The sequence below is a fragment of the Carcharodon carcharias genome, chromosome 3 (genome assembly GCF_017639515.1).
Source record: "Carcharodon carcharias isolate sCarCar2 chromosome 3, sCarCar2.pri, whole genome shotgun sequence".
Lineage (NCBI taxonomy): Eukaryota > Metazoa > Chordata > Chondrichthyes > Lamniformes > Lamnidae > Carcharodon > Carcharodon carcharias.
The window spans coordinates 205,385,211-205,402,974 of NC_054469.1; the positions used below are offsets into that span (position 1 = coordinate 205,385,211).

General features: G+C 42.0%; 1 protein-coding gene across 2 annotated transcripts in view; it reads right to left on the reverse strand.

The window, feature by feature from the left end:
• The window catches only part of LOC121276534 (NFX1-type zinc finger-containing protein 1-like), a 65,511-nt gene that overhangs the window by 32,653 nt on the left and 15,094 nt on the right, over positions 1 to 17,764 (reverse strand). For both annotated transcript variants that reach the window (XM_041185069.1, XM_041185068.1), the window contains 8 exons: positions 15,464 to 15,664; positions 14,171 to 14,371; positions 11,701 to 13,359; positions 10,550 to 10,678; positions 8,950 to 9,098; positions 6,214 to 6,348; positions 2,096 to 2,258; positions 159 to 406 (listed from right to left, as the gene is read on the reverse strand). In XM_041185069.1, the coding sequence (XP_041041003.1) occupies positions 159 to 406; positions 2,096 to 2,258; positions 6,214 to 6,348; positions 8,950 to 9,098; positions 10,550 to 10,678; positions 11,701 to 13,359; positions 14,171 to 14,371; positions 15,464 to 15,664 (2,885 nt within the window). The remainder of the gene's footprint in view (positions 1 to 158; positions 407 to 2,095; positions 2,259 to 6,213; positions 6,349 to 8,949; positions 9,099 to 10,549; positions 10,679 to 11,700; positions 13,360 to 14,170; positions 14,372 to 15,463; positions 15,665 to 17,764) is intronic.

Here is a 17,764-nt window from a genome sequence, read left to right on the forward strand (position 1 = left end):
GTAAAAACTGTACTTCATTGGATATAAGGTGCTATACGACATCCTGCAGTCATGAAAGGCGCTACCTAAATGCAACTTCTTCCTTTCTTTCAAGGGCAACTATGGCTGGGCAATAAATGCCACCCATGCCAGCGTGAGAATGAATTTTTGAAAAGTACCTCACGATCATCTTCATCCTTACTCCCAGTTTGGGATTCGGAATGGTGTGCAGTCTCTCTGAGATTGAAGTCAAAAAATGGTTCTTGGCTTGCAGCCAAATGGACAGTCACATTCTGAACTTGCTTCTGGAAGTCATAGTCTCCAATCAGTCCCTGCATTTGCAGCAGCTCAGCCTCCACACCCACCTCAATGAGCTCGCCATCATCTTCCATTGACTCTTCCTCTTCAGTCAGATTACTGGGACTTCCTAAAAGACATCAGCACTTAGCAGATAATTTATTTCTTGATTAGGAGACAAAACTACTCAGTAGAAAATGTGGAAAGCAAAATGAAAGAAACTTGTTTTTTTAAAAAATTAATAACGAGTACCAAACAATAAGTTGACAGAAATAAAAAGAGAAAATGCTGGAAGTACTCAGCAGGTCTGGCAGCATCTGCGGAGATTGAAATAGTTAACGTTTCAGGTCATGACCTTTAAACATAACTTTTTTTTGCCATTTGGTACTGAAGAGGGAGGTCAAGACTGTTCATATGGCAGCCCATGGCACTGAGTGTGGATCTCAGGATGCAGCAAGGACGGCAGTTTGAGGAATGTTGAATGTCTCAGACATCTGTAATTATGGGCGGATTCGAAATATGAAAGGTGGAGTTTCAGTTGGGATCCATGTGAAATAAATCGGAGCTGGAGACAGTTGCTGAGGAAGGAAATGTTAAAGCGGGTTTTGGTAGATTCCTGATTGAACACGAGTAGGGAAATAGAAAGCAATGAAGGTGAGAAAGGTAAAATAGACAAACTGAAACCCCGTCAGAGAGGAGAACAGAACTTCTTCAAGGTGGACATTCCTGGAAGAGAAGTGACAGTGAATTAAACATTAATCCAAAAGCAAAATATTGCAGATGCTGGAGAACGGAAATAAAACAGAAAATTATAGAAATGGTCAACAGGTCTGGCAGCACCCATGGAGAGAGAAACAGAATTAAAGGGCTGAATAATGCATGGGGTTTGGGGGCGGTGGAGGGGTGCAGATGACATGTACCATCAGAAACCACATCAGCGTGGAGCCTACATGCTCTGTGCTGACCTGCTCCATGCTGTAGGGTAGACCAACGAGAGCAGAGTGGGACATTCATCACTCTTTGACCAGCAGCTCCACCAGCCCTGGCAGCATCAGGAAGGCTTCAGTAGCAGCTGCTGGGATTTCAGGAGAAGACGACCACCAAAGCCCATGGATCCCCAGAGCTGGTAAGTCTGGGGTGTTGGGCTGGGAGGGTTTGGGTAGGTTAGGGAGAGGAGCTGGAGGTGGAGTGGTTGAGATTAAAGAGAGGGAGCAGGTTGGAAGGAAGGAGCAGATTGACCTAAGGGGGCGGGGTCCGCCCCACGATCGGCAAAGAGAAGCCTCCGAAGAGTGACACCCCCTTCCTGCCCTTGAAGCATTTTATTTATGACAAAAAAAAAATCAGGCTTCCCACTCCTGCCTGGCTGCCCACCCCAAACCTTTTATGGCATGGGCAGCAAATCATCTGGGTCAATTGGCTTGACAACAGGTCCATTGACCTTTGATTATTCATTTAAATATGGTGGGCAGCCTGACGATGTCAGCGCCTGCCTGTCCCCCATATTATGGGGAAGAGCTCAGGGATGGGCGGAAAGGTGGTGGGATGGGGTGTCTACCCTATTTTACGCACCCCCCAACTCCCCCACCCAGGAAACACACCCACCGGGACCACATAAAATTCAGCCCAACAAATATTTCAGGCCACAAACTTTCATCAGAACAGAGTTGATGGCTTGATATTTAGGTGTTTGTACAGTTTACAGAAATGCTGAGGTTCATTGAGCTGACCACAATGAACATTCTTTGATATAATCACCTAGAAACTATTATATTTACTTAATTTTTTTTCAATTTAGCAAAGAATTGGAATTTTCTATTACCTGTGTCTCCCTCCCTGCCAACTGAGTCTACTTCCTCCAGGTTCTCTTCCTTGCTTTTGCCTGGTGTTGTTGATTTTGATGTGAAATAACATGTGGACACGGATGTTATTCCTAACCACTCCAGAATGCCGGATTGACGGGAAGGACGACCTTCACAGGCCACCTTAAGATGTAAATAATCCCAATTTGTTAACAATTCCTTTTATCCTACCTAGAAATAATTCAGGCCATATTATTGATTGGCAAATGTTTTAACCAACTTGTGCTCAAATTAATTCTTTGCTCCATTACTGCTGTAACTTATATGGCATCGGTTATCAGCCCAAGATAACTGTTGGAAGGGTCATGGAATGTCACATTGGGCCTTGGATTGAGGATGTGCAAACTTGATCAACGACACAGGGGAGTTCTCTCCAGTGTTCTGGCCAATGTTTGTCTCTTAACCAACACCGAAAAAAAGTTTATTTCATCATTACCTCACATTGCTGTTTGTGGGAGTTTGCTTTTTGCCAGTTGGCTGCCTAACTTCCGACAACAGCAACCACACTTGCAAAGTACTTAATTGGCTCTGACCTCTTAAGACTTTGAAAGGCACTATACAAGTATAAGTCTTTCATTTTTTTTCCTTTTCTGTTGCCAATGTCCAAATCTGAGCACTGGCATTGTGGGGAAATAGTTAACATTTGGCTGTTCTTGTAAACATCCACAGAGGCCCAAGAGCAGGCTCTCCACTTGTCAATATTCTGCCTACAGTTGACATAAGACCTACATAATACAAAGGGCCTGTCAGAGGCCATCAAGGGTTGAATCCCTAAATCCCACTGATACAACTTATTCTGTGGTTTGGATTAAGTGCAGACTCACTCTTACATGAAGTATTTCAACACGAATGTCAGAAGTGATGATAATTTTTGTGTTAACTTGACTCAGGTGCGAGGTCAGGGGTCTGAGGCTGGAGGACAGCATTAGGAAGGGGTGAAGAGGATGAAGACCATGAGGGATTTAAAAGCATAGATGAGGATTCTTCTTCAGTTCACTGCCTGAAGGCAGGTCCTTGATGATTATTTGCTGAACCATGGCTAAGCGCTGTGATTTTTTTTTGCTACGAGTAGGGGGAGGAGGCAGGCCCCAAGTCTGCCTCAGCCTGAACAGGGTTCAAACCCTATGCTGTTGGCATTAATGTGATCCACATGCTAGCCATCTAGCCAATTGAGTTAACCAGCAACGTAGCACCACACCCCCCCCCACCCTTCTCTACCCTGATGAGGATTGTAGATCAATTAACTGGAACACAGAGAGGTGTTGCAATAATAGCCTAAGCCACCCATCTGAAAATTGACGGAACTGGGTGTAATGCTGGTTTTACACCTTGTCTGAATTTACTCTCCATTGAAAAGAAATTTGTACAGCATCTTGTGTGAACTCAGTATGTCCAGAAGCACTGAGAGAGCACTGCACTGTCGGAGATGCCGTCTTTTGGATGAGACGTTAAAGAGAGGGGCCCATCTACCCCCTCAGGTGAACATAAGAGCTCACATAGTCCCAAAGCACTTTACAGCCAATCAAGTACTTTTAGAATGTATTTACTGTTGTAATGTAGGAACTATGATAACCAATTTGCATATAGCAAGGCCCCATAAACAACAGCCTGAAAATAACCAGGAGTTTTTTTCTAGTGATGTTGTTTGAGGGATAAATATTGGTTAGGATACAAGATCAAACTCCCTTGCTCCTCTTTGAAATACTGCCATGGGATTTTTTATGTCCACCTGAGGGGGCAGATAGGCCCTCAGTTTAATGTCTCATCCAAAAGACTGCATCTCTGACAGTGCAGCACTTCCTCAGTACTGCATGGAAATGTTAGCCTAGATTTTCTCCTCTACTGTCTGCAGCCAACAAACTTCTGAATTATAGATGAGATTGCCACCAGCAGAGTAAGGTCCATACACTCGAGTCAATGGAAGGCAATACCGGGCAGGACGTAAAACCAGAGTGTCACTAGATCATGAGTTTTCCAACCCATGAGTTAGGTTAAAATTATGAGTTTATCAGTACTAAGAAAGGTCAGGAAAAATAGTGGACTGTTTCAGGTGGGGAAGACAGTGGTTTTAGTGATGGATTGAACTTGGTGCAGAAAACTCACTTCAGAGTAGTGATAACAATGATCAGATTGATGGGCACACAGTCAATCATGAAACACCATTTTACAACTTGTCACCTCGCAGAATTAATTTGCATTGTCAAAGATAAGGCATGTGAAGGCTGGTGTTTCAATTTTGCTCATTCAGTGTCACCATCCATTGCTGTTAGGTTAGGAATGATACAGGATAAAAAGATACCCTTACTCCATAATAAACAAGTCTTAACCCCAGAGGTATATTTCCATTCTCCATAAAAGCTACAGTATCATCAGTTGTGTAGATTCATATAGGTGCAGCAGAACTATGACACCCAGGCACGAGGTATTGTTTCAACTGTTAAGCAAAATTGAAGCTATATTTGTCCAGGGCAGATTACTTAGTGGATTCTTTCTTGCTGGTTATATAGCATATATAAATGGTTAAGATTGTTACTGCCGGCTGTTTCTGCTGGCAGCATTGAAACACACATTGTAGACAGGCTTATACAGTCCCCCTCAGGACAAGGCGAAGATAGTACAAAGGTCAAGACAACCTGGATGTGCATTAGGGTTCATTTCTTATATGAAGATCAGTCAGATTATTCAATTCAAATATAAGCACCCCATTGGGCTATTTGCATTTATGAATTGTGAATGGATGGACTATCTAATGTAAATAAGAGAAATGCATTCTTTAGTTTATTTCATTCCAGAATATCTTCAAAGAAATCTGGAGCATTATTCAGCAGTACTATAATGAGACAGCATGTTAATCTGATGCTAGCAGCCCAGGGGCTAGCCAGAGGGCCCTGTGGTTGCTAATAGCCACAAGTGAGCAACCCCATTTTATGTATCAGTTTAAAATTGAGAGGGAGCGCAGTACATTATTTCTAACATTAAGAAGGTTAGATAAGTTCATTAATAATGAAAATTAACTATTTCTACATTATCCTAACTTGCACTAAGTCGTCTTAACATATCAGCCCTGTCCTCATTGACCTACATCAGCTTCTAACATGGCATTACCAGTCCCTTTATCTGTAACCTCCTCAAACCCTACAATCCTTGAAGCCAACTCTGGTCTCTTATGCAACCCACTCCTTTTGCCCCATTAATCATGGCTGTGCCTTGAGCTGTCTAGGTCCTAAGCTTTGGAATTCCATTCTTAAACCTATCCACCTCTATCTCTCTCTCCTTGGCTTTAACACTTTCCCTAAAGCCTACCTCTTTAACCAGGCCTTTGGTCACCAATCCTAATATCTCCTTTTATTGACTCAATGTCAAATTTAGTCTGATTATGCTTCTGTAAAGAAGCCATGTTTTACTACACTAAAGCTAAATGTTAAATTTAAGATGTATAAATGGTGTCACTGTTTACCTGTTTAGGACAAAGTTGACTGTTGGCTTATACTCTGGACTACAGTCTGATAAGAGTTTGCTCTTCCATCTACTGAAGACTGATTATGCAGCAGCATGCGATATATTCTAGTAAGGCCAAGTACAGGTACACTGTTCCATGTTAAACTCCTGGACCTCACCACACCAAGATACTGGGCAGATACTGGGCTGCTTTGTAAAGGATATAAGTTGCACTCCTGAGAATGACTAGGAATGCTGGACCCAAGGAAATTTCTCATGTAAAAGGTTTTCTTAAAATTGTGATGCAAACAAAAATTAACACCAGTTTCAAAAGCCTGTGACTTGACAGGAATCCAAAAGCTTCGCCAATGAATATTGGACAATGCAAGAGAATCAGTTTTCATTTGCATTATGATGTACTCTTATAGACCTCCTCCTCCACTCGACTGGGTTGCTGGGAGAAAGAGAGGCGAGAATCTGGCATGGGTTGGTGAGGAGGGATGAAGCATGGAGGCTTAGAAGAAAAGTAATTAGGAACAGCACCAGTAATATTCTTTATGTGATAATTAGCTAAGATAAAATTAACATGAATTTCCTGTTTGTACAGGTATATGCAAGTCTGGATGTTTAACATTCCCACCTGGAGACTCTCCAAGTGTTTCGAAGCAATGTGTTTAGATAAAGTATACATCTGAAGTACACCCTTCTCGCTTGCTTCCAATGATGCGGCTAACGTTTCAATTATTCCCTGGATCTTTTCCCTTTCTTCGATCAGCTGCAGAAATAAAATAAGACAACACAGCTCTAAGGTAATGTGAGGCAAACTTGCTGCATCCCTTGCATCATTCCCTGCATGACTTGAATACTTCCACTATTCCACAAACCAAGATTATCCCAGCTGTGAAGGTTATGGGGGGATTTAATAGAAGTATTCAAAATTATGATGACATTTTATAGATTAAATATCGTGAAGTAAGGAGGATCATAGAGAGCAGAAATTTAGGACAATTGGCATAAGAATCAGAGGGAGTAATGAATAATTTTTTAAAATTCAGTAAGTGGTTTTCATCTAGACTGCATCCCCTGAAAGAGTGCTGGAAGCAGGTTCAATTGTAACATTCAAGAGGGAATTGGACAAATACTAAACAGAAAAAATATGCAAGAGTACAGGAAAACGTCAGGGGCAGGATTAATTAGAAGGCTCTTTTAAGGAGCCAGTACAAGCTCGATGGGCTGAGTGACCTACTGTGTTGTAAGTTTTTATGGTTCCATGAACAAGTCTGAAACTTTGTCCTAAGCCTCAGAATGCAGTCTTTGATTCAACTGTCCAGAGATGTACAAGTACAATTGGGTGCAAGAATGTATTCTCTTCATTTTAGAGAAGCACCCAGTCTCTAGTTTGGCATCTTCTCCTGATGTCATGGCAACTCATAAATCAGTGCCATTCCATACTATGACACAACACATTGGAACACCACTGTATTACAGTACAGTAAAAGTAATGGAGCCAAGAGCAAGGGTGTACAGGTAGGGGTGGGGAGATGCAGAAGAGGACAGAACCAAATTCAAGACCAAATTCTGATCAAGGACCAGAAAATGGGAGTGACTGAGTCTCCTGCACTCACTCCAGCGCCTTAGGTGTGCTTTTGAGGGGTTTTCCTGTGCTATCTTGGTATTACTATCAATTAGACCCAACAGCATGGACTTGAGGGGCTGAATGGCCTCTTTCTGTGCCATAATGACTCGATGGGCTGAGTTTAGCTATGGCAGTGGGGATCTTGCCATCAGTCCCAAAAATAGAGGGAGGTGACACTGCTTCAGCAGTCAGCCGGGTCCGAGATCACACTTGGTCAGCTGTAATTGGCTGCTGCCAGGTCAGCTGTCCTCTTAAGGACTGCAACCCAACCCCAATAGTCGCCAGCCTTAGGAGCGCCACCGGGATTGGTGATGGCACAGCGATTGATGTGTTCTTTCAGTATCTGCGAGCACTGCATCCAGTCAGCCAGGCACTGATGACAGTTAGTGAGGGCAGGCAGTGCCATTGCCATAGGGGAAGGCCATTGTCACTGGGAAGCCCCCCTTCATGGGCCAAAGTGTACTCAAAATGGATGGCCTACCCACCACAACAGGAGAGAGCCCACCTTCTGCTGATTAAATGTGGGCAGATGCGGAAAAGACTCGTAATTGGCTGCTTAAGTGGCTTAATTTGCCTCCAAATGGGAGGGCCATCTGCCGCCTTCCCCGCCAATGGCATGGGGGCAGGAAGATGACAGACATACCACCCCCATTTCTCCTTGCCAATTTTAAGAGCCCTTCAACCTCCTAGCCCAACCCTAGAAGACTGGTAAAATTCAATCCAATTTTTTTTAACATGGACCAAGAACTAACCATAAGTTCTCTTGAAGCCGCCATCCTAAAACCTGCGAAATGCTACTGACAAAATTAATCAATCCCTGAGGGGAATAATTGCCTTGATAAAAATGCACCTGGGGCAATGAATTTGTTCAAGTGGCTTTTTGTTATGTTGGTTAATTAGTTAATTTGTCAATTTGTTCCACTCAAGAGTATAAACAGACTGCCCCTTTATGGAACTATCATTTTAATTTGATTTGTTTATTTGTTAATTTGCCCATTTGTTAAAGTTGTAGACAACAGAGTATCAAGAGAAAGGAAAAGATAAATATGGACCCCCTTGACTAATACAGAAACATCTTATAAATTTGCCTTCATAACTCTTTGGCCTTTCCTGGGCCACAGTACCTCAGTGGAAGTGACATGGTGCTAATTTAAAATGTTCCCACAGCCTGTTCGAGAGGTCCTCCAGTCCTTGTATTTAAATAACCACATCCATAAAATATGGACAAGGGCTGCCTCACTGCAGGAAAGCAGGGTGGGGAGGGAAGGCCAGGTAGAAAGCAGTTGGGGCGGTGACAGAGACAGGGAGGACAAAGCGGGAGAGGGAGGTGAAGGCGGGGAGAAGGTGGGGAGGAGGAGGGGGGGAGGGGAGAGGCAGCCAGAACTTGAAGAAAATTTTCCTTTCATTCGTTATGGAGCAGATACTTTTCAAAACTAAGCGAATTACTTAGTTTTATTACATTACATATTGCAGCGTTGCAATGCACTGCCAGGTTAACAGAAAAGTCTCTGTGGAGCTATTTCAAAGAGCAGGCGAGTACTCCTCGCTGTCCTAACCAATACTTATCCCTGAATGAACATCATGAAAATAGCTTAACTTGCAATTTAGCTCATTGCTGTTTGAGGGACCTTGATGTGCACAAGTTACCTGCTGTGTTTTCTACATTTTTAATTATTTTATAGACTCCATGGTTGCAAAATGAGTGCACCTCAACTGTAAACGTTCACTTGTCAAACTCACCACAGTATGTGCGCCCTTCAGATACCCTGGCAGAGTTTTCCTGAAGTTTGCCTCCCTTCTTAGCGTGTTCAGAGAAAATTTGGACAGTATTTTACTGCTGCTCCTTCCTCCAACTCTGACCAGCCCAGTGTCCAGAAACTTATGGATCCCTAAAATAACAGAAATCATTTCATTTATGGTTTCTTTTAGACTTAAAAGCTAATAGAGCAGTTTCTAGGACAACTGCAAATGACACTTGCAAATTTTGTTTGATGCACAGTTGAAAATTAGAAGAAAGCTAAAGAGGCAGCTTCATCATCAAAATTCCTTAAAAGGAAACCTTACCCGATCTGATCTATTAACTCTTAGCTACTCTCTGAAGTAACCTCACAAGTTACTCAGTTGCATCAATCTATGAGGGCAACTAGGAATAGACAATAAATGTGCCTCCCCCATCCCTGAGTGTGAAGACTAACGGGAGATGGAGCAAAGAGGATCCTATATCCCTTCCTAACCTCTGGTTCCCCCTCCAACCTCATTCATGCTTCTGTGGTCTGCCCGAAGGCCGATCCTTGGCTCATTGTCTATTGATGCTTCAACTTGAACTGTTCACTTGGCCGTTTCTGGCACTGGTGGTTTGCCATTGCTGTCGAAATCCAGGGGCAGGGTGACGTCCAGGTTTACCTCAGCCAGAATGGAAATCAAAATAATGCTGTTGGTGTTATTATGTACCAAACACCAGCAATCTAGCCAACTGGCCCCCATCCCTGCAAATGCCCAAGCAGCCAATGTGTGTGACCAGTTCCTTAAGTTTGCGATTGAAATTTTCTGGCCCTACATCCCCACTGCAGCCTGCCCATTACACGGTCTTGCCAATGATGTTCACGTTCCAAAATAAATCAACTGGTTACAACAAAAGTAGAATCAACTCGAACATTTTCTTTCCTGGTATTTTTAAACATGTGTATCATCTTCAGGAACGGTGAATTGGAGGAGCTTTGTGGATTCCCGATCCATGGCAGAACTGAACAACGCTTTCTGACAGATTCACTGAGAAAACTCCTTCATATTTAACTGTGTGTTGATTCAGTTTCAGTAACTTTTCTATGGTACTTAAAACAGATTCTTCAAAAATCTGAATCGATTTCTGGTTGGACAGCATCTGGAATTCAGCACTGAATTTTGGGTACCGCTCCCAAGGAAGAATGTATTAGAAAGGGGTGCATCAAAGATCCACCAGAATGATACCAAGGGCTAAAAGGGTTAAATATGGAAAACAGGTTGCATAACCCAAGCCTGTATTAACTTGAGTATAGAAGATTAAGTACTAACTAATCAAGATTTTTAAGCTGCTTAAAGGAGTTGATACGGTGGAGAGATGTTATTTCCTGTGCTGTGAGAGTTCAGAAAGTAAAGAGCCATAATCTTAAAATTAACCCAGTCGATGTTTCCCTTCGCTAGGCCAAATTGATGATGTGGAATTGGCATCTGTGCCTGATTGTGCCACTGGCTGAAATTGAAACAGCAGACACACATCTAATTGATTATAGAATCACTCCAAAATTATTAAACGGTGATAAAAAACAGCCTTAATTATCTGCTGCATATTGGAGCCTCTGACCTTCCAAAAACTGATCCAATGCATGGTTTGTATAGCAGACCACCAAAATGGGAGAAGCACCAGCAGATTGCCAAATATCCATGTTAGCCAGAAGAACCTGGACAGCCTTCAGTCCCAAATAGGTCTTTCCTGCAAACCATAAAATATAATTGTTAATAAAGGATATAAGTTCATTTTTTAAAATGAATGATTAGAACACATACAAATCTGGTTGATGTTGGCTTTCCAACCTCTTATGCCCAATGATGTCAGCAGGAGACTGGATTTGGATGATTGGGTCTCATTTAAATGGAGGGAGCTAGGGGGTGCAGGGTTGGATGGAGGTGTGCAATCATTAATCCTGCTGTTTATTAACTACTTGCATTTATGTAGCAGTACTAATGTAATAAAACTTCCTGTGGTACTTCACAAGTGTGTTATTAAATAAGACATTGTCAAGATGCCACATATAGGCAGATGCTCACCTTAAGATGGTAGGGCGTTCAACAGAGCTAGCAGATTTCAGAAGCAGGGCAATATTATGAGGGTGCACAGCTGGGAGAAGGATGAACTGACTGAAGCCTTAAAGCTCAACAGGCAGAAGAAAAATGAGCACCAGGCCAAATTCCAGCTTTCTCTGGCTGCAACTAAAAATTCCTTTAAATGGCTGCTTCCTGACCTGTATTGTCCCTTTTCTGTAGGCACCCGAAGGAAGTAGTGATCATAGCGCTGCTCACCAAGGAAGTAGTGATCATAGCGCTACTCAGCACAAAAATGGCACTGAACATCCTGACAATGCCAGCTGACCCCAATTTAAATATTTCAGTTAGGCCTCAGCTTGTTTCTGACAGATCGCTGAAACCAAGGTCCACCAGAAAAATTAGAACAGGTTGTCCTCCAACAGTAAGTCTGGGGAGTTCTCCCCAATGTCCTGGATAACATTTATCTTTCAACCAACTTCTGTGAAAGAGTTTATCTGGCCATTTATTTCACTGCTGTTTGTGGGAGTTTGCTGCGTGCTAATCAGCTGCTGCATTGGCCTACGCAATTGGCACCATATTTCAGTGAAACACTTTGGAGCTTCCAGAGAAAGTCAAAGGTTCTATATAAATGTGACATCTTTACATGATGGTAAGAATTCATTCCAAATTAAGCGCTTAAAACCACTTTACCTGTTCCTGGCGGACCCTGGATAATTGCAAGCTCTTTGGTTATAGCTGTTTGTAAGGCTCGCATTTGGGATTCATCAAAGTTTAATTTTTCTTTAGAAGGCCACTTTCTAAAATCACACACACTGTTAACGTTCAACAGATTGGTACTGAGCACAGCCATGACGGACTGCATTGGGCTTTTGAAAGTTTGTTCCTTCATCAAAGGCTCAAGTGTATAGTTTTGATAACCATGTGTTAGATATTTTGGTCCTGCAACATGGGGCTGGCACTCGATAATATATTTCTGAAAGGGTAATTCATTGTCTTTAATCTCTTTAAGACCTTCCAGAATATGGCGGTAGGCTTCAAAGTATGCAGTCGTTTCAACCATTAGAAAAGAGTCTGTTGACTTAATGTCCATCAGCTGATGTCGGCTTTCTTCTGTGAAGTTGAGTGTAGTGATACCTTTTCTCAGTTCTTCAATGCTTCTGTTTGCCACTGTCGCAAACAGCATAGTTTCAAAGTTGTCTTTGGATAGGCAAAGAAAAGAACCAAACAGCAGTCGCTTGGAGCTCTCCCATCGAACAAACTTTAGCAAGTTTGCATCAAATTGAACCTGAAAGAAGACACCACTACGTGTGCACAGTGGGCCTAGTATATGTGCATCGAAATAAATTCTGATGTCATTTATTTTGTTCTTCTTCAGATCCCTCTGGTCACAAGTCAACAATTTGGAAATGCCATCCCTTAATGGACGAATGAAGTCTTCACGGAGTAGGCGAAAGTGTGTGTCAAGGTACGTGGCAGTGTCTGGATATTTTCCAGTGGTGATATTGGGTCTCACATAAGGCTTTTTGATTAAATGAATGTCGTCATAGGTTGGGTATATTGAAATGTGCCTAAAGTCTTCCACCTCAGGCCCTGTGAAGTAGGTGTAGGTATCAGATTTCAAACCTCCATCTCGCTTCTTGTCCTGCAGAATTCTAACCATCAGCTGCAGTTTTTCCAAGTTCTTCTCAGTTTCTGTCGAGGCAGGAAAGCCAATAGACTGGAGGTATTGTGAAGTTGACTGCACCAATGGAGCTAGAAGAAACACTTCCAGAAAAGCACTCGCAGGGTAAACAGTAATCAGCTCACAGAGCAATTTCACTGTAGACGCAAGGTTAGCAGAGTTTTCCAAATGTGCCTCTGGCAACACTTCAGTCTGGGCACTTACGACAAATTCAGGAAGGATACGCTTCAGAAACATGGAGTCCTTGATCATCTCTAGGAGATAATTTAAATTGTGTCGATTGGATTGGCATTTGAATGCTGAACAAAGAACTTTCAGAAAGGACTCAATTAAGTTTTTGCTAGGATTAACCTGATTCAGGAACTCTTTGAGCCCACTTCTTGGAGAAATCAATCTCGTTATAATGTTTTCTGGTTCCATCACGGTCAGCCGCTCGAGCTCTCGGCTGTCTATCCTCCACAGCTTGTATTGAACGGGTTTACTGGATGTGGCTGCAAAAGGTCTAGCATTTTGGGTCTGTGGGTTGGTTCTAACATTGTTTGTGAATTTGTATTGTCTCTGGTTATCACAGGTTTGACTCCCAGGTCGTTTGGAACTTTGCTGTGAATGACTTTCACGGGTAGCATGATGGTTCTCTCTGCCCATTCCTCGAGAGAAATGCTGTCTACCTATAATTGGGAGAGAAACAGAATATTTTATGTTACAATATTTGTAGTCATTATGAAGTTATGATACTCAACCACATCAGGACCAAAACAATCAGCTTGATCAGTAACCCATCCACCAGTTTAAACATCTACTTCCACTATACCATTAGTGAACCATGGCTGCAGTGTGTACTTTTTACAGGCTGCAGCAACTCAGTAAGGCTGCTTCATCAGCACCTCTCAAACCCACAACACCTCCATCGCCTTCGATGAACAGAGCAGCAGGTGCAGGGGAACGCCATCACTCCCAAGTCATACACTATCCTAATTTGGTCTTCAATCGCCATTCCCTCATCATTGCTGCATCAAACATCTATCCCACCAAATGCCTTCAGCACACAGAGTCAAGCAATTCAAGAAGGGAGCCTAACACCACCTCCTCCACGGCATCTAGATGGGCAAAAATATGACAGCCCTGCCAATGATGTCCATATGTCAAGAATTTCTTTTTTTAAAGTAACAGAATATGTATCTTCCATTTTAGCTTTGGCCTTATTGAAGCAAAACCACCATCAGCAGGAGTTTTTGTGCCTAGGTTTAAATTATTTTGTAATTTATTGCAGGAAAAAACAAAAGTGGGATCTTCTAGTCCCGCAAACTGACTTTTGGCCACTCTCCAAATTTACCTGTCCCGCCCGCAACGATGACCGCCACTAGCGGGGACTGGAAAATCCCCACCTAAGTGTTTACCTCTTTAATAGCAATATTTTAACATTCTATACTGTTCCTTCTCATCCTCAGATTTCAAGTTTATAGCCCACACTTTGCTGACCTCGTGGTTTCTGCTCTCTTTGAATCTCAATCTCCACACAATCCCGCAGGTTAGGCTGACTTCCACAAAGCTTGGGATTTCTCCTACGATGCTGTGGTTGATCACGTCCCTCAAACCTGTTCTTTTCTGAGACGTCCTTGGACCTATTTTGCACATGTTGTGAGTTCTGTGGGCGCCTCCCTTGGTGCCTATCTCTCATTCCTGGAATAAAAAAACAGCTTAGGTTTTTGCCTTCAACACCTGTCTCAAGGATTTCATTTTTAAAGTAACAGAATAAGTATCTCCCATTTTAGCTTTGGCGTTATTGAAGCAAAGCCACCATTAGCATGAGTTTCTGTGCCATTAACGCAACTACCAAATATCAGAATATTTCACTGAAACACCAGAAATGAAGAATGGGGCATAGTTTACATCTGCAACAGTTACACTAGGTGCAAGAGATCATTCAAATTAGTGTATGAGTGGATCATAAAACCTATGGTGTTGGGATTTATAAACTCAAAGTTCTAGCATAATCTATGCTTGATAATTAAATGATTCTACACTTAAAAGGATGCTTATAAATTGAATAAAGTAACATAGCAAAGTGCAAATTAAGTGCTAAAAGAAATCACTGCATCATTTGAGTGACGTAAGAATGGACTTCTCGTCCAGTCCTTCTGTCGCATTCTTTGACAGCAGGCAACTGAAAGCCTATTGGCTGATCAGCAACCCTTCCCTCATCTTTGATAATGGTTTCCCTAAGTGTTAGCCATGGCTCAGTGGTAACTCTGAGTCAGAAAGCTGTAGGTTCAAGTCATATTCTGGATACTTGAGCACATGTTCCAGGTTGACATTTCCATGCAGCGCACTGTTGGAGGTACAGTCCTTAGGAAGAGACAGTGAACAAAAGCTCTGTCTGATCCTGTTAAATGCACATTAAAAAAATCTCATGACACTACTGGAAGAGAAGCAGGGGCGTTCTCCGTGGTATCCTGGCCGATATTTAATCCTATACCAACAGATAATCTGGTCATTGTTAATTGATGTGTGCAAACTGACTCCCACGTTTCCTATTTTGCCAACAGTGATTACACTTTTAAAAAACACTAATTGGTGGTAAGTGCTTTGTGGTATCTTGGGTTCATGAAAGGCATTACAGAAATGCAAGTTCTTTCTTTTCGTTAAGTTTTTAGTAATTTTATGGATTACAGAAATCAATATGTTTAACTCTTTAATATTAACATTTTAACATTCTATACCATTCCTTCTCACCTTCAAACTTTCAAGTTATATAGCCCACCCCTTGCTGACCTTGTTGTTGTCTGTGCATCTCATTTTCCACATTACCCCTTATGGAACAATCGAGCAGGTTAGGCTGACTTCCATAGATCTTGGATTTGCTCCTATGATGTTCAGATTGGTCACGGCGCTCAAATGTATCCTTTACAGAGACACTTTCCGACCTATGTTGCACTTGTTGTGGGTGCCTTCTTTGATGCCCATCTCTCTGTCCTGGTGTTTAAAAATAAAAAGATAGCTTAGCTCATTGGATACATGTATGACAAAAGGATGGAAAAGAAACAACAAATTCAGATCAGCCAAATTAGTTGAGAGACAGATTAGAAGGAGGTGGAGGAGGGATTCATTCATCTGCCCACCTCTATGTAGAAACACAGCCAGTAAAGTAAGACATAATGATGTCAAAGGGTAGTGGAAATCTGGATCTCAGAGTCAATTTAAATTTTCAAGTGATATATTTTTATTGGGTGAGGACATCAATGGAGGGAAGGCAGGCAAATGGTCATGATATGACTGAATGGTAAACAAGCTCAAGGGGCTAAATGGCTTAATCCTGTGTTCCTATGTTGGTCTGTAAACAAAACAGCTGAAAAGGAAGCCTGAATACTGCAACAAAAATAATAAGTAGGTGCCTGAAAAACATGCATTTGGCATTAGTTGAATATAAAAATAGTAATGTCACTGGGCCAGGAGTCTATATATATATATATATATATAAAAACATACAATGCTTTTTTAAAATTCTTTCACGGGATGTGGGCATTGCTGGCTAGGCCAGCATTTATTGCCCATCCTAATTGCCCTGGAGAAGGTGGTGGTAAGCCATCTACTTGAACTGTTGCAGTCCATGTGGTGTAGGTACACCCAAAATGCTGTTAGGAAGGGAGTTCCAGGATGTTGACCCAGTGACAGTGAAGGTACAGCAATATATTTCCAAGTCAGGATGGTGTGTGACTTGGAGGGGAACTTGCAGGCAGTGGTATTCCCATGCGTCTGCTGCCCTTGTCCTTCTTGGTGGCAGAAGTCAGAAATTTGGAAGATGCTATCAAAGGAGCCTTGGTGAGTTGTTGCAGTGCACCTTGTAGATGGTACACACTGCTGCCACTGTGCATCGGTGGTGGAGGGAGTGAATGTTGAAGGTGGTGGATGTGGTGCCAATCAAATGGGCTGCTTTGTCTTGGATTGTGTTGAGCCTCCTGAGTGTTGTTGGAGCTGCAGTCATTCAGGAGAGTGGAGAGTATTCCATCACACTCCTGACTTGTGCTTTGTAAATGGTGGACAGGCTTTAAGGAGTCAAGAGGTGAGTTACTCAGCTCAGAATATCCAGCTCTGATCTGCTTTTGTAACCACACTATTTATATGGCTGTTTATGTACTATAATTACTATCATACCGTTTGTATACTATCAGAAATTTAACTTGTTAGATGCTCAGTTTTTTTGTCTGAGTTACACAAGACATGGGACAAGGAACCATCATTTGATACAACAAATGCAGTCTCTCTATAAACTGCAAGCAACATACCCTACTTCACCCTTTACCCAATCCATGTAAATCTCGAGGGAAGCAAAGTAAAGCTTCCAAAACATATTTTTTCCTCAAGATCCAAGAGGATCATAGATTCCCATGAAGGTCATCCATGGCTCCAGTCGTATTGAAAATATTGGCCCAGATTTCGCAGTGAGTGACAGCACTCGTCCTGATCTCAAAAAGGTTGTCCACAATGGCTTAGCAATCTCTGTGGCACGGATTTCACCCTTCCCAGCATTAATTTAACTACAGGGGACTCTGTATCCAGCAACAGTGATGTCATCAAGTAGACTAAGCAACCAATCACATTGAAGAATTATCACAGATAGCAAATCATGAAACAGCAGGCAGGTTTTATCATTCGCTTTTTATAAGTTCGACAGAAAACAAAATAAAGATTGAGACATGTACGTGACATTAAGATAGAAGCTGAAATAGCAAAAAAAAACCTTCAGAAAAATTAAATCTATGGCAGTTTAGCATGGTATGGAGAAATTTGATATTGCACCAATAAAGTGTAAAATTATCAGGGCCAGTGAGGTTGTTCAGCAGCAATTTTGATAGTATGTTATTAGAAGCCCAGCTGCATCTCTTTCAATATGGTGTAACTTTCTCAGGAGTTTTTACAGCGAGAGTAATAGCTTAAAAAGTGAAAGTTCACATCAAATCAGTGATTTCAGATGAAGGATGATCACAATCTGAAAGTTAACTATGTTTCTCTCCAGATACTGCTGGACCGGCTGAATATTTCCAGCATTTTCTGTTTTTATTTTAAATTTCCAGC